The 17,772-nt window shown below is 38.1% G+C and overlaps 2 protein-coding genes across 7 annotated transcripts in view; one reads left to right on the forward strand and one right to left on the reverse strand.

Moving 5' to 3' along the window:
- FRRS1 (ferric chelate reductase 1) overlaps positions 1–17,772 on the reverse strand; it is a 69,601-nt gene that overhangs the window by 12,489 nt on the left and 39,340 nt on the right. For 5 of the 6 annotated variants that reach the window (XR_014956882.1, XR_014956881.1, XR_014956879.1 and 2 more), the window contains exon 19: positions 1–17,729. The gene's annotated coding sequence lies outside the window, so the exon portion shown is untranslated. The remainder of the gene's footprint in view (positions 17,730–17,772) is intronic. The other variant, XR_014956883.1, reaches the window with a different exon arrangement.
- Positions 6,761–17,772, forward strand: part of PALMD (palmdelphin) — a 24,752-nt gene continuing 13,740 nt past the window's right edge. Inside the window, exons 1-3 of the mRNA XM_021525339.4 lie at positions 6,761–6,893; positions 12,021–12,101; positions 17,539–17,669. Coding sequence (XP_021381014.2) covers positions 6,849–6,893; positions 12,021–12,101; positions 17,539–17,669 — 257 coding nt within the window. The 5' untranslated portion in view covers positions 6,761–6,848. The remainder of the gene's footprint in view (positions 6,894–12,020; positions 12,102–17,538; positions 17,670–17,772) is intronic.

Consider the following 17,772-nt stretch of genomic DNA (forward strand, 5'->3'; position numbering starts at 1 on the left):
CACTTTCCCTTTCTTCCCACTTGTCCCTCCACTTCCACTGCTCTTTCCTCCTCCTTTGCATTTTCCAGCAGCCACAGTTTCACCTTCTATCTTTTCTCTTGACCACATTTTGGCACTCATCAGGCTTCCCTGGGCAATGATCTGACTCATCAACATAGCAATAACCACCTTTTAGCTTGGTTAGTTCTCAGCCAGCTTAGTGAGCAGATTCAATGGGCAGACAGCCACGTTAACTGTGGGAATATGGTACATGGAGACAGAAGCAGGATGTCTTCCTTCAGCTCCACAGAGCCAGTATATCAGTAAAAAATTCTTCCAAAATTTCACCATGAGCAAATACCAAGCAAAGAGCAGAATACCACTAAGAGGATCCACTTCAGATCCAGGTAAAAATAAGAACAATAATATCTTTCTGATTAGAAAAATGTACCTATGAAACAGGTCTGAAATCCTGACAATCAAAACAAAAATTCCACAAAAATTAAGGAAACTGTTATATCATGTTTTTTGCTCCTAGTTAATAATCACCACTCCAAATAAAGGGTTAAGTAAATGTACAGCGCTGTGTGAAGCAGCAGAGAAATATTTGAATCTGTTGAAAAATAAGAGTTGGTGACATACTGTCACAGGCATCCTGATGGCTGCTCAGGTTCAGCTGCTTGCGCGGCCACGCCTGGCACCCCGCACAGCCGGCGTCAGCTGCCAGAGCCCCGTGGCATTGAGGTGACCTCCCTGCTCTGGGAACGGACAGGGGACAGCTGACGCTAACATCTGAGTGACTGACAAGCTGAGAGTTTTTCCTCAGTCGCTGCTTCCAAATAACAAACTCCTCAGCAAAAAACAACAGGTCTTCACTGAAGAAACTAGGCCTGTGTTTGCAACACTCATCATCTGACATAAACAATTTTATCACCTCTGCTAACAATAAAGTTTTACATAATCTTATCACGTTGGTTTTTTTTTTTCCATTAATACTTGGAAACGCTTACGCAAAACAAATTGTATGTGGGATATTTTTTGCCCACCCACAGTGGAGGATACTGAATATCTGGAAGCACAGGAAGGATTGCCAGAGTCTGAAGTCATCGTGTTTTCACAGCAGTTTCAAGGTTCAGATAAATAGCTAAGCATACATGCTTATCATACATGTCAGCACAAGGCCTCTCATGGTCCCTGGACCACTCAGGTAAGCCTGAGGCCTGCAAGGTGGCTGCCAGAAGTCACATTTCCTACACCTTTCTTCTCTTGCTGCTTGTCTCCTGATAAGAATTAGAGTTCTTACTCCCTAATACTACTGTTCCTGTCATCTGCTATTGAGCCTATTCAGCTCACTGACACAGTGGATACTCATGGATTTGGGGATTTAGGTTTGTTTTCAAGTTTTCTTTTTAATTACTTTCCTGACAGAATGGCAAATATAATTGCTTCACAGATTAATCAGACGAAGGGAAGTGACAGGAAAATGTGGCTGGAAGTGTGGGAGGAGAAAGCAGTCACTCCTCTTTGCTCTGCTGGGAGCTATCAGATAAGGTTCATCTCATCTTGCAGAACAGTCTGAGCTCCAGTGCTACAGGCAGCTTCTCAAAGCAGCAACGGGAGAGCTCTGCCCATGCCTCAGGAGAAGGGACCAGCTGACGTAACCCACGCAAGCTGCTCGATGGCTTTGCCACCTCCCTGGTGAAGTCTTGTCCCTGCCTCTTCTACACCACACCCTGCCCAGCTCCAGCTGCAGAAAGAGCTTTTCTCATAAGGAATTCCTACTTCAGCTCATCTTCTAGAACAACTTATCTGTACTTTTAAGGCTTTCACCAGCAGCACTTGGTACAGTGGCACTGGTAAACCTGGCACTAAGTGTTCACAAAAATAGATCTGCAAGGCCCTAATTTTGCTCTGCCATCTTACTGAAGTCTCCTAGATCCAAACATCACAACTTTTCTCATTGCGCTCGCCAAGAACATAATAAGAATCAGAAGAATATGAGATGTAGTTTCCTTATTATGGACAGCACACTACCTGTTTGGGTTTTGTTACTTTTTTTTGCAGGATTTGTCCCTGGTTATGGGGTGATTTGTTTTCACTTAATAAAACATTACCAAACTATGCAATAACTAAAGATTAGAGCCCTGCTAAAAATTCCCCACACAGTTGGCTGGGTAGGATTTAAAACTCTGCCCTATTCTTAGAAGTGCATATCTGCAGCAGTTGGAAAATGCTAAGTTGCAAGCAATGCATTCCACAATATGTTTAAGGCATTCATCCTGAGTAGTTCAGATTCTGTAGGTTTGTTTCAGTTTACATTTAAAACAAAACAAACAAGCCCTGAAAACTCCCCAAACCAGCACAAAACTATCATTTATCTGGGCACCTGAACACATTCTATTAAGAGTCTCCCATTTGATATCACCACAGTAATTGCACTTAAACTATTCACTGAAGTGGGATTTTTAGATGAGACACAATAGAGTGCTTTGGAAAGATTTTTAGATGAGACACAACAGAGTGTTAAAGGTGCTTTGGAAAGCCTCCCACATCCAGAAGTTCATAAAATACACAAGACTAAGAACAGAAATCTGGGAATATGAGAAATGCTACACAAAACATTGTTAACTGATTAAAAAAATAATTGGTATATTTCAACAAAGTTCACTGTGTAATTTTAGAAAATAGGGGCAGGATAGTCCATATGTAGCACAATAGCACTTTTAGCTGGGTTCACCTGTGTCTTATCAACATAAGTTAGACCCATACCACACAAGGGACACCTAAGCCTGTGCTTCATTCCAAAACCCTCCATAGCATTGAAAGATGCCTGAGCAGCAGATGTACCATAGAATAAAAAAACAATGTGCTAAAAAACCCTGATGATGATGACAAATAGCAGGGTTTTTAGTTTGAGTTTAAAGAAGTAATATATTTATAGTTATGAATAGCAACAGGAAGGGAGTTGTACCAACTGAAACATAATAGTCCAAGTCTTTTCCTCCCAGAGATTTAGGGTGTGTATCTACTTAAACAAGTAAATGAGGTAGAATTTAGCTTCATAAAACTGTATAAATCTGAGATATTTGGATATTGTTTAGTTTCAGTGAGAGGACCCAAGAAGTTCTTTATGTTAGTAATGCCTAGTAGGGCATTACTTCTCCACAATTGGCCTTCAAAGCAAAAATTAATCCCTCCTGAGAGCTGGCAGATGTTTTGTTTATATATTTTTAATAATTTCAAATATATAATTTGATGGAGGGGTGTGAGCCTTATTTACATTTTCAAATTTCTATTTCTTGTTGGTTTATTTTCCACCTGTAAAATGTAAAACTGTGGTTCTAGCTGGAGAAGACACTGTCTCTCAGTCAGTTGAGGCACCTCTGATAACAGACTTTTGGGCCAATTGACAGGATAGCTGCAGTAAACATTTCTATTGAGAGACCTTCAATGCAATTTATCTCCTCCCTATTCCTGCTGTCAGAGTCAAGGCTACATGCAGACACACACATAGGGGCAGTACATTTGTTCACTGTAAGCATATAGAATTCCTTTTTGTACTGAGTCCAAAACACAGTTTTCATGTTTCAAACACATTTACCAAAGGAAGCTCATCACAAAACAAAATTATCAAACTAGTTAAGATGTAGAAAATGTGAATTCATGACCTCAGCAACCACTCTTTCCAGAAAGTGTAGGCTATGTTTTCAGCTGATAACAATCTAATCAACTCCATTCACTTCACTAATCAACTTCCACTCACTTTTTGAAAAAGTCAAAGTTCCTTTCTCCTAAACCTTAATGCAATGTTTATTCTCAGAAGCAATTGTTTGCTACAACAATAATCTATATCCCACTGTACCTTAGGCTAGTTCTGTGTTTCAAAAGAAATCCCAGTACAATGAAAAAGAGTAGAACTGAGGCTGATATTGGATGTAGAGTATGGCCAGGGAAAGCCAGTACAGTTCTGAAGACCATTCCAGGACTCAGGCATTGCTCCAGAAATGAACAGAACTTGTATTTTCAGCTGTTAAAGTGCTTCTATTGTCCTTCTAGATTTTGGTTCATGATATTGTATTCTTCTAAATTAGCACCCCCTTTTCTGTAAGATTTCATAATGGAACTCTCTCACCTTGTGCTGCAAATTTGCATTATTATTCCTAAAGTAGGTACACAGTGCAAAAGGGAAACAAATAAGTGAAGCCAAAAAATTCAACCTGTATGACTCATTATATGATACACAAACATTTTCTGCATCACTCAGGGAATCTATTCAACCAAAAAAAAAAAAAAAAAAAAAAAAAAAAAAAAGAAACTTTTTTCTTAAAGTTGCAGAATAGGTAGATAGTTTCCTCTGGATATATTCCTGGCAGGCAGGTTCTGAGAAACCTTGTTCCAAGAATCCTGCAGGCTGAAAACACAGCTGTTCAGATTCACTGCTCTAACCTTTACTCCATAGATACTCCTCCTGGTAAGGCAGGCTTACCAGGCAGACAAAATGACAGCTGGTCCATTTCTTCTCTTGCACATAAATCCCAATTAGAATAGGATTAAGATAACTGGAAAACAACCTATTGACTGAACAACAAGTCCTGCCTAACAAGGGAATATATATTATTCAAACAATTTAAAATATATAAAGTGGATTTTAAATATTTTCTTAATAATGGTCACCTAAAAACAGAAGCAACATTCTACAAAGCTTCTTCAGGTTACCTCAACTTGCTGGTTTAGATTAGGGAAAGACATGTTAAACACTTCCCCAGTCTGTTACTACATAACATCCACAAGTAGGTTTTTTAAAAACACTTAAATAATTTTCAAGCATAAATTTAGGAGAATATTTTAGATCATAAAGAATCTAAGCAATGCAAACCCATTGATTTTAATTTGATCTTGAAATACAGAATAATTCCTCCAGCCATTGAGTGTAGATCCCATTTATTTCACAGTACATATTCTGGCCCAAAACAGACATCCTTATTCCTAATGTAATCCATTGCTGCTTTAATTATTTTTAAACATTCTGAAGCCCACCTACACACTTTAAGATGAAATTCACAGAGGCCAAAAGTAAAATAAGTTGGTTTTGGTTTTTTTCAATGTTTGGTAAGGCAGGCTATACTAACTTATGAAAGCTTGAACAGAAAGTCTGTCTCTCTATTGGCTTCTGCAGCAACAATAGATTTATTTTCACAGGGTGATTGAATTTATTCTCTTATCCCTAAACCAAACTTAAACTCCCATGTAATCTTGATATACCTCAATATACTTGCCTTTGAACTTGGCATTTATTTCAATATTGTAATTCTTTAAATTTCAGATGCTGAACAAAGCATATATTAATATTTTAAAAATAGAAATTAACTCTTCACTGGAGATTAAAAATGGGGTATTTGCAAGTTTGAACAAAACCTCAGGGTGGATCCGAGTATAAAGAAAACATTAATGAAATCCTTAATCCCCAGTGCAGAGGGGGAAAATCTGCTCATGTATACAGAGGAGTGATGACATACTAAAACAGAGGAAATTGAAATTAAATATTGGTTTCTATTGAATTGTAAGGCTGCAATTTCACCATCAAGTATTCAATTCTGTAGCATCTTATAATTTGCTAATAATGAGCTTGATTTGCCATTAAACTTCAGGTCACTGTACCAACATGTAGAATAAACCCTGTCACCAAATCCTGCTGAGTTATGTCAGTGAGTTAGCAGGAAAAACCTAAACATGCTGACTGACTCTTCTGCTGGTGTCCTTACCAAGACTTAAGTTACATGATACTGAAGGTAACAAGGGGATTCCAGATTCATATTACACCTTTATGCTGTTTGATTTGCTTAGAATTCTTTCCGCAACTGGATTTTACTAAGGCAGTTCCACTTGTTCTGCAGGTTTCCTAGATTGATTTTGGATGGCTGACTCTCACTCAGGTAAATGGAAAGGTCAAAATGTTCACCCTCCCTAAAGGCACAGAATGCTGTTTTCAGCAGAAGTCTGCAGCAAGTCAACTGAATAAAAATCCAGCCTGAAAGCCACCAGCATTTTAGATTCATCTCGGTAACACTGCAGTGATGATCCTGAAATCCTTACTTAGACAAAGCTTCCCCTGAGTCCCAGATAGCTGACCAGTAATTGCACAGATTAACACTTGCATTTAATGAAAGACCTGACTGCTTAAAGTTTATCTTACTTCAGGTTAGCAGTTCTAAAAGTCTTCCAGCTATGAACACAGCTTTTCTAAAAAATTCATCTACAAAACTAATTGAAACAGCCGTCTAAAAACAACTCCATGCCATCTACAATGCTAATGTTGCAACAGTTTAAAACATACTGGAGAAATAATATCAATAATTTAAATAATAAGCTTTATTAGTTAAAATAAACTTAATACATATAAAATATTTTTTTATCACCAGAATCATAGAAAAAGAAAGGAAATATAAATAGAAACATAATAAAAATTTACTTCAACCATGGCCCTCTAAGAGTGTTTTGGGCATTTAACAGTTAAAGAAGCAGTGGCACGCTAACCGAGCACATTAAAACAAAGAGTTGGCAGCTCCTGAAGGAAAAGAGCTTGTGTTCCACTGTTCCAACTTGTCAGTCAACTCATGCCAGCACTCTCCCTGTCTGCCTCTTCTCCACACCCTCATTACATGTGTCTGTCTGGACTGATCTGCTCATCTGTTCAGGGACTCTTCTGACAAGTCAAAAATTCTGCCTCTCTCTGCTCTGGAATTGGATCAAATCACCTCAGATTTTTTTTTTTTTATTTTTTTTTTTCCTTTGGTAGCCCCACCAGGAGGTTTTTTGCTTATGGTCTCATTCTGTGTGCCTTCACTACTTGTCTGTTTTTGATTTGTAGAATGGAGGAAGCCGAATTGCTGAAAGAAAGATTCCAGGCCATAACAGTAAGTGCTTATGGTTCTAATTTGCTATTAAAAAAAAAAAAAAAGGCTTAGAAGTAATATTAGTAATGAGCTGCTGTGTGTTTGCTGAATAATGATTTAGCTCAGGACAGAAAAGGAAAAGACTTTATATCTTTTTGAAATTGTTACTTAATAATTCTAGTTTATAAAGTATTACTTTAAGACAGCTGAGTTGACTGTACTGACTTTATTATGGGTTGTAGTGGTTGTATTGCACCTTAAAATTAAATTGAAAGCAGTGAAAGTATGTGTGCAAATCACTACTAGACAGCCTAAAACACACATTTACTGAATGTTTGCCTGAAGGTCAGAAGGCAGCTAGAGAATTCCAGAACAAATCAATTTTCACATTTCATAATGTGAGATTAGAAATTTTTCATTTGTACTGTGCAATAAAATGCAATAATTAGTAATGATCTGTCAAAAGTATTACTGTCAGAAAAGTAAAAAAGGACAAGCTTGGATTAAGCAAATTCCTACCTAACAGTTTTCAGAGGACAGACTCACTGAAGTTTATGCTGGAGACATTAGAAAACATTTTCAGTTTCTCTTCTAAAAGGAAATCTAAGTGATGATTTCTGGTGTGTAATGGGAACAACTAAACTATTTTTAAATTAATACAATCTGATGTTATAAAAATTGGCTGAAGCTAAATCTTCCTCTGATTTGATCTCCAACTGGACTTATTCAGTTACAAAAGACTTAAACGGAAACAAAATTTGGCCCTCTGAGATGAAAGGAAACCTCCAGAAGGATCACTCACTCTCTTAGTTAATAATAAATAATGGAAATAAAGGTATTTGTCACACTCCTAACATGACAGATTAGTTATGAAATACAACTAGAAGAATAAATCGTGGGCAGAATTTAAAAAATGTAGTATTGGAATTAAAATAAATGTAAGAAGGCATATCCGAAAATCTTTGGGAATCTAACAGGTTGGGTTTTAATTCAGTTGAGTTTTAATTATGGCACCTGATAAGAGCCAACAGGATCATTTATTGTATTTACTTGAGACTTGACACAAGACCACAATAAGGTATTTGAAATGTTTTAGAGGGTTTAGAGTACATTTGTTTGTTTAACTGCAGTGTTGCCTGAACCAGGGTCATAACCTGGACTTTGTCTCTAGTGCATGGACTCAAAAGATAACAGTTTTGGCACTCCATAGAAGCCCAGGCCTCACAATTTTTTATGTTCCCTGGGATCCAGGGGCAGGAATGGGGCAGCACTCTTGGCTGATCAGGACTCCTAAGAACATACTGAGGCTGGCATCCTCCAGCTGCAGCTTTGCTTCCAAACAAATACTGAAGCAGGTTTTTTTAAAAGAAACTGGGGCAGCTTCCAGTATCTTGCATTAGAAGAAATAGGAAACTGTATTTGGGTTCTGCCTGTCACTTCATTTATTACACTTGATGTGTAAAGGAGCAACGTGCTCCCTACTTTCATCAGTCCAGAGCATTCAGTTGGAACATGTGGAGTGTTCCAACTGCAGAAACGAAGTAGCCTGAATAAGGTGAAGTTATCAGCACTAACAACCTGCAGTAAGAGTTGGCCAGGGAAACAACACCCTGCAGTTACAATAGCAAGCTCCTCTGTGGCTCTGGGGAGGTTTGGCTTAAGTACCTGGGAATTTCAAGTGCTGCCTTCCAGATGTTTTGTGTACAGGACCTAACAGGGTAGCAAGGGGCACTCCAGCACTGCACTGAACCTTATTGGTGTCTGTTCTCTCCTTGACAGCAACACAACCAGTAGGAGTTTTCAAAGTGTTTTGCAAATCTTTTCTCCATATAGAAAACAAAAAGGAAAACATGATTATTGTTTGCATTCATGATGGTGTTGTTATTAAATGTTTTGATGCTCCCATGGCTCTGAAAAGGAAACTTTTTCCTTTGTTATGTAGTTATCACCTGCTGCTGATATATCTCGAATATAAAAGCAAAAAATAAAATGCCTTCATTTTGTTAGAGAGACGTTCATACCTTAAGATATGAAAGCTTTAATACTTTGGATGATTAATGGGTTTTAGTGTCTGGAAAATTACATGAAAATAAAAATATATTAGTTAAAACATTAGCTGCTCCATGGAATTTGACAGTATGTGGCATTTTGCCAGGGGACCAAGACCACCATGTTTGGCACCACTGTAGAAAAATGACACAAACTAATGGACTTGGCAGACAAGATATTTCACAAGATACTGCTCTGTGGATGCCATTGTCTTTCTTTCAGACAGATCCAGTCTAGAACACAATTAATTTCTGTGCACAAAAGTCAGGAAAGAGTCCCACATGTTTCAGTAGGAGTGAAAATTAATACCAAGTCTTACCTTGCACTGATGCACAGCAGAAAGGAATGGCTGAAGATGCTGCGTCATAAAAAGCAAATCCTGCTCACATTAACAAGAGCACAGTAAGAGAGGATTCAAGGACTTCTGCCAGCAACATGATCATCTGCAGGGTCAGGGCATGAAGTCTAATAGAATCAGGGCTCCTTTGGTTATCCAGGAGTAAACACTTATTCCATTAGATGTATAGTGAAAGCTTCATAAAGCAAGACATTATGTGCAGACAAAGCATAGCAGAATGCATGGTAGAAAGTGTTCTAACAGGTTTTTAAAGTTATTTTGGCACACAAGGTTCAAAAATATTCCTCATACTTCTTAGCTTCTGGAATTAGACTAAACTATATTGACAAAGAGCCTAGACATATAAAGGACAATCTATTTCAGCTGATTTAGTTTGGATAACTGTATAACGCATATTTAATACCTACCAGTGAAATTAAAGCATGCTAGAACACCAGAGTATACAAGAAGAAAAATTTCAGAGAAAAAACATTGGACATAAAAGAAATATGGACCTCTGAAAAAAAAAAAAAAACAGGCAAAATTTTCTTTACTGAATAGGTTCCTTACTATGCAGGCAGTTTAAAATGCACTAATTTATGCCTTTATACTCAGTTTTCTTAATGCACAGTAGTTTATATACAAATACTCATTTCAGACTGCCCAAAATCTTATTACATCTCCACTGGTACAAAAAGAATATTCAAATTGATTTAAAATATTTTTTAATAGTATAAAGCAAGTAAAAGTTCATTCTCTGGCTAAGAATCTTATCCAGAACTTAATTAAAGACAAAAAGAGTTTTCCTTAAGAATTGTAATAATCTGTAAACACAAGCTCTTCTCACACTGCTTGTCTAATGATGGGTTATTTAAAGGCCATTTATACCATGAGATCAGGAATACTTCCTGAGTAAGGAAAAGTCTGAAGATCAGAGACTAGATATTCTGTCTTCAAAATCAATCTCGCTAAGAAAAATCCAGCATAGCAGCTTTTGGATAAAGTCTCACACAAGGGTCATCGCAGAAAAATTACGTATTGTAGTGATCCTAAATCTGTAACTTTGTAAATTGTATGAAAGAGCATTGGCAAAACACAAAACCACTTCAGAGATAAAAATAGCATGTATTTTGGGAAAAGAGCCCCACCTGTTCTGTAGGGAGTATTAAAAAAGGCAGACTAACACCATCAAGGAAAAACTGTCAAGTGTTTATAAATAACTGCTATACTTTGCAGACTGCAAGAGATCAGGGACACTGATGTTCACCTAGGAATTCCCAGCATAGTATCAGGAGTGTGTGGCCAGCCTCTGCCCTGCCCCTGGTCCCCATAAAGCTTGTGGGGCTTCTTCCACTTCCTATCTATCCTTCAGAAAAGCATCCCCAGAACCTGTGGCCCCACTGCTAATTTCTCATTTCCAGTAACAGTGAAGTGATTCAGCCAAGCACACCACGGCTCTTCCTGTTTCCAAATCCCAGGTCCTAGGGAAATGGTGGAGAACAACTCCCAGCCTTATGTCCAGCACTTCTTACTGACTTTCTGCAGTCCTTACACACAGCTGTTTCCATAGGTGGGCTGAGAGGGTGAGGCTCTTCCTCTGTTTGTGAAAAAGTTAACCTCTTCCTAAACCTGAAAACAGGTCTGAAAACAGACTCCTTATTAAAAAGGCACCACTTTGTTAACAGAGTCAGGCTGTTCTAATTGAAAGGATAAAAGGATTAGCCTTCAAGCAATAAACATTTCTGCACAGCACAACAGAAGATACTTCCCCAAAATGTATCAAGAAACAAGCACAAATGTTTCTTGACTGGCATATGGCAAGGTGCCATGCCCAACAACAGAATTTTATAGCATTAAGGCTGACCAAGACAATAGCCTATTAATACATCTTATTAAAGTTACTTTCCTTTGGCATGATTTCTTTCCCCTGTCTGCTGAGGACAAAAGGTACTAAATCAGTGTTTGGCTTCACACAGAGGAGCCACAAGGTGACAGTGCTATCCAAAAACAGGAGAGGCTCAAGCATGGCCTGTGTTCAGACACTGTTCACCCATTTCCTTTTTTCTCTAATCTGTAATAAAAAGGATTAAGGCAACACTAGGATAGACCAGCACTACACATGGTTTATCCTTCTAAAGATCAGCAGCCACAAAAACAGCCTGAGCACAAGCAAAATTTTTAATTGAGAAAACAACATATATGAAGTATATTACAATCCTCTTTTCTCATCTTTACTATTATTTGTTTAACAAAATAAATTTCCAAGTCTTTGTTTATTCCTGGTTATTTCAGCTATTAGCCACAGAGTACATAAACTCAGTGATGGATTCACTGACAGCCCATTTCATGCTCAGTGTAGACCATGCAGACTCTTTCCTCTTCTAAAGGTTGTATGGGCTGCCTTAGGAATTTTGGTCAGGACCCATTTTTAGTCTTACTCTGCACATACAATTTTGCTCAACTGTAATTTCTTCCTGGCTTTGCCCCCTACCTTTGCCAGGATTAAATTTTTATTTTGCATCATCCCTCCTTTGTGGCTATTAACACATTTAAGTGTATTCTGGAGAAAGAGCAGTAGAAATCATACCTGTGTAGGATCAAGTTATTGCTGCAAAGAATTATGCACTGCCTGAACATCACATGAGTTTTATAATAAGGCATTATTTGCATGGATTGATTTCACCCTACTGAACAACACTTAGATAATAATTTTATTAACAAGTAATTTCTCTAAACAAAGTTTTATTGTTCCTAATTTGTAGGACAAAAGAAAACTGCAAGAAGAAATTACACAGAAACGTCTAAAAGTAGAAGAGGAAAAAATGAAACACCAACATTTAAAGGTAAGTAAAGTGTTAGATTTATGTAACTTAAGATGGCCTCAAGTCATACAGCATAAATAAAGGTTGGGGATGTTGGAATGCAAATCTTCATGCATTTAAGTCGTGCTTTTACTGTCAAATTTTCATAGCTTTGTGGAGTCCTGCCAGGACTCCATTTGACTTTAATAAGCATCACTCTTTGAAAAAAATTACACTGGGGAGCTAATGTTACTTGATCACTTACAAGACATAAAATGAGATCATAACCAGGAAAAACTCACAGATGAAAATTAAGCTTCGTATTTCAGACTGGGTGTGTTCACTCCCCAGTCCCACAACAGCAACCCCACTTGGTACAGGATGCAGCAAAATAAAGAGGTCTAATTGCATTTTTTCCTAGAAAAAAAAATCCAACCTAATTATTTGGCTGTAGGCTTTTGTTAGCTTCTTTAATTATTCTTTAGTAAAATAATGCCGTTTCTTTGTATATTCAAAAACAAAGTATAAATGCTAAAAATATTGTTCTCAAATATGGCCTAGTAAACTGAGGATTACAAATTCCAAAGGTATAAGAAACCTAAAGATCCACCTCTGTAGAGAACTGAAATTACAATAATCTCTACGCAACACCACTATTCTTAAAACATTTATAGCAGTTTGGCAGTCCATGTAATTTAGAGAGATAAGACAAAATCTGTACTTCTAGAAATATGCAAGACTTGGTATCTTACATACTCTTCTCATTATCTGAGCAGACAGTCTCAAGAAAGATATATTGACTCTAACACCAGGAGCGTGGCACGTCTCCTCTGGCAAATGTGAGAAGCATACTTAAAACAGACTCCTCTTCAAAACAGATACCAGATCCTGAGTTTCATCCACCCTCTTCTTTTGTGTCAAGCCAAAAAAATGAAAAGTCATGATCAACTAGTTCACTGGGCCAGGCAAGCCAACACAGCCATGCCCAGGTTTTATTGGAAGATAGTTAGTCCAAGGACAGGCTTGGCCCTTTGTGGAACATCTTGTCTAAAAGGGAGGAAAATATCTTTTGCAAGTCCTGTAACCTTTGAGTAGCAAACATGTGACCCCCTCCATCATGGTACATGGCTACATTGAGTACTGAAAGTTATATTTCAAGTTTCCATGTCTATAAATCTAGATGACTCTTTTGCCCTTCTTTACAGGGAGATAAACTGATCTGTTGTAGACAACCAGCTAATCCTCACTACTGCTGTGTGCAGACAGAGCCCTAGGGCAGTTTCCTTACAGACTTAGTACATGCTCATAGCCAAAATTGATAGGCTCAGAGGAGTTTTAGAAGTTAGGAAAGCAAAAACCAACCTTGAGTTTATTCTGAAGAAACTGTATGGAGTTTTTAGAGAGGCTAAAACACTCCTGGAAAAGTACTACTGAAATGGTTTTACTCTGGAAGAGAACAGAGGATTTCTCTGCCTGTTGTATAAGAAATCATACAGAGATGATACAGAAAAGCTTTTAAATTAAATCAGTCCTATTGCATACACAAAGCAAAGTAAGGATCTGTTGAGGAAATTATTCACTTGGAAAAGAAGAATCAAGCATACATTTAAAGATATACTTTAAATATATACTTACATACACATGTATGCTGTATAAATACGTACATATCATTAGTTATTTGGAGCACACAAAATGTAGACTACTTTTTCCAGCTCAGGAATAAGACAGGCACCTAATATCAAACATATCAGTACATGAACATCTTTTGCTTTATACCCCAGAAGTTTTGTCCTGTAATGAACATTCTTGCTTCAGACTACTTCAGGTATTTCAATGGAGACAAACAACAAAAGGATCCAGTGCATGCATTGCTTTAAAACAGATTTAGACTTCTAAAACATTTCAACACTGCAGCAAATTTTATTAAGGGGTCATTTCCCTAGCGATTCAGCCTGATTCCACCCATTTATACAAATACCATTGTATGCATGGTGAAATCCAGTGCTCCATGATCTATTAACACAACTCACACCTGTCCCCTAGGAGACTATTGCAGGTTAGTAAATCTCACTGCCAGAGATGTTCTTGTTAGATGGATAGCACTATCCTGTTCCTCATTTTGTCCTTCCTATTTATAACCCTTAGCAACAGGTTTATCAAAAGGTTGTTGGTTTGTTTTTTAATTGGAGCTTTTCTTTGGTATGTTTGTTTTTGTTGCCTAAAAAAAGGAAGGTTTAGCTTCCTTTTTGCAAATAGGAATCCCTGCTCTGGCTTCCCAATTACTTTGTTTGCTGCCCCCAAGTAAATTTCTTACTAGAAATACATGAGGCATCATGAAAGATCTTTGTTATTTGGTAGAAGTGGAGAAGGAACATTTATTCCATACATGTGCACTTCTCTCAAAAGAAGTGGAGGGCATGCAAGAAAATACTCTTGTCTGGACAGGACTTCACAGAACTGCAAGGGGTACTGGGGCCTTCTAGTGTGACTATAGAAGTAATTTTATCCAGTATTTCTAGATGCACCAACAACTAATCCTCCTTTCCCCCTGGAGTCCTTCTCATTGAAGCAACAAGGGAAAGGACTAGACAGAATTGTTTGAAAAGTGCAGTCAGTTCTGATTTGCATGTACTAAGAGCTTCCACAGTTTATTAATTTTCAGGCTTCTGACATGCCTGAATTCCATTAGTGCTACCTTGTAGGTGCTCATCACACACCTCCTCCTTCCAGTAGTTAATAGTGTTGAACTATTTTTTTTTTTTTTTTTTGGAAAAAAAAGTGAAAATTATTTGTGCCTTCCCCAAAATGTTGTAAGGTAAACTGCCATACTCCTGGGAGAGCAAGTCCCACAAACTCAAAACACCTTTGCTTTCCAGTGAAGAATGAATCTCTCAATGCTACTCCAGCCTTTTTAAGGATGGCAGTGGAATTATACCTGGAGCACACACTGTAAATTATTCACAGAAGCTGCAGGATATTGTCATGGTACTTTTGATGTGACCATGAACCACAAAACAAAGTGATTACTTTCCAGCACTCTCGCCCTTCCCAGGTTTTTATCACATCACAGTGGACAAGTATCCCTGTGCTTCAAAACATGGAGCCTAATGCAAAATGAAAGTGTTTTCATGCCGGTGCTGTAACACATGCACAACCTGGTTCTGAGTTAGAGACACTTGGTCACGGAAGGAAATGTTAGACAGCAGAAAAAAAAACCTGTCAGGCCCAAAACAGCTGCTCCTGCACAGCCTTGTGCTGCTGCCTGGATGGAGCAGACCTGAAACCATCTTTTATTAAAATGTTGTTTCCAAATGACACAATGTGTCATCCTTTCAAAATTGGCTAATCAAATGAAAAAGATTACATGGCATTTAGCTGGGAGTAGCAGCAAACTGCTCTAGAAACATGCAAAAATAACACTATTGTGTTATGCTTGTATTTAGGGAGTTTGTTTTCTTGAACCTAACCTTATACAGACAGAAGCTTTTATTGATTTCCATACATGATATTGGTTTCTGAAGTCTGTAGTGCCAGCCCCACTTGAAACCTTACAAGGAATTACCAATTTATTTTTGGAGACTAACAATGTTCCAGCCAAGATGAAAGCCTCACTTTTCTAGAGGCCCTACTCATTAAAATCCAAACAGCTCGATAGAAAAAGGTATTAACAACTATATGCCCTCCAGCTTGAGAATACACTGTCTTGTGATCTGTAAGAGTTGTGCTAACATCAGGCTACCTGCCTCTACCAGATACTGTAAAAAATATCCTCTTACAATCTGCATTTGTTTCATTAAAGCCTAGAACACAACTACCAGGAAGTGCTGCAAAGTAATTCTACAGACAGAGTCAAGGCTCAGGAGATCAGTTTTGAGCAACCTGTGTTTACCAAGATTTCCTAGCATCCAGTGTTGACAGAGACAGAATACTGTCCTGCAGGTGAAGGCAACTGTAAACATTGCTCTTACATCCCACAAATAAAAAAAATTAAAAGCACCATGGAGTGCACAGACTTCTCACCCAGCCTGTTTTAGACACGCTTTCTATGACATTATATGTCAAGTGGAAAATTGCTTTTGACTGCAATAAGGTCCTACACATATATTCCTCTGCCAGTTGGGCCTCAGTAATAGCCTCATGGAAAGTACACAATAAATAGAAAAGTGCAGGAAGCAGCAGCTGAAGTGACTCAATACAGGATGCAGGCAGAGATTCCAACAGGCCCTGCAAGCAGCAACTGAGGTTAAGGCAGCAGTGCTGGGCACACTCTGCCTCAAGCAGCAGTAGTCAAAATTCGATGTAATCTGCATCCACATCCTGTAATTAACAAAACTGTATGGGGGGAGAAAACCAAAAACTTAATATGGAAATTAGACAGCTCAAGGAATCTAAATTATAACTGGGACATTCATGGTTAATTAAAGACTTTATATGTGTGCTCCTTTTTTGCCTGTTGAAAGAGTATTTCTAAAGAGTCCCAGCTCCTTCCCCAAGGCAGCAACTGCATTTATGCCCCTGAGTTAGATTGAAAGGAGTGAAAAGAGTGCAAGAAAGTTGGCATGGTTTACAAGTTTCAGCCTGCAAATATGAATTTATCTCCAAGAACATTTTTTATTTTACCAGGAGTATTTTTGAGCTCTGATGACTTTCAGGTACCACCTTTCCTAGTGTAAAGCAGCTGTAGGAAGCAATCAATGGATACAATGGTATTTTTCAGAATTTGAAACACAGCTGAGAGAGATACACTTACCTGTGCACATACAATACACCCATTTGTAAGCCACCACTGCACAGAAAGAACTCCACAGGTACTAACCAGGTCAGGACCTAAATACCTAAGCTCTGGATTTCCCCTGCAACAGCAGCTCTAAATACACAGCAGATCTGCTGAGACACTAACCAGGCACCAGTTGTCCATGCTCCACCTTTCCACTGCCCCTCTTACCCCACACATCTTCACCAGCTGAAATGTGAGTTCACTAACATAAGTACACAAGATCCTTTTAACTTCCAGGGGTAGCATTGCATCACTAACTCCCTAGAGATCTCTTACTCCCATACAATCTTATTTACAGAAACTTATCTTTTATACCTCCTTCCAGAAGCTATGCAATGCCAGAAATTAGGACCATTGAAATAAAACTGTTGTGCTTCTGACTAGAGCCTTTTACATGAGTCTGTTGTATGTATGGTTGTACAACTGGTTTGCTTTATTGAAAACACACAAACCACTGGATCCACTTACCCATATTAATCTGTTATAGCAGCTGACATACTCTACATTTTTGTTAGATGAACTAATAACATGGGACATTGTTCCTAAAGACTTTGCTTTTAAGTCAATCTCAAAACACAAAAGTTTAGTATGTTGGATAGATCACAATGCTGTGGATCACATCTGTGGCATCAAGACAAATACAGCAAATGGTTAAATAGCCTAACTTCCAGCATTCACTTACTTGTCTATTTTCCCCATCAGAAAAAGGCCTTGCGAGAAAAATGGCTCTTGGACGGCTTCAGTTCCATGACTCCAAAAGAAGAAGAAGAAATGCAAAAGCAGAATCAGGAGGACCAACAACGGACTCATGAGCTGGAACTAGACATTTTCAGGTAGGGAAGTACCCCTGCCCTTGTGACTGGGTTAAAATGGTCTTCTCTTACAAGTCCTACCTTATTTTGTAAAAGATGAAAGTATCAACAAGTGCTAAACACA

This window comes from Lonchura striata, chromosome 8 (assembly GCF_050655825.1).
Source record: "Lonchura striata isolate lonStrDom1 chromosome 8, ASM5065582v1, whole genome shotgun sequence".
In the NCBI taxonomy this organism is placed as follows: domain Eukaryota; kingdom Metazoa; phylum Chordata; class Aves; order Passeriformes; family Estrildidae; genus Lonchura; species Lonchura striata.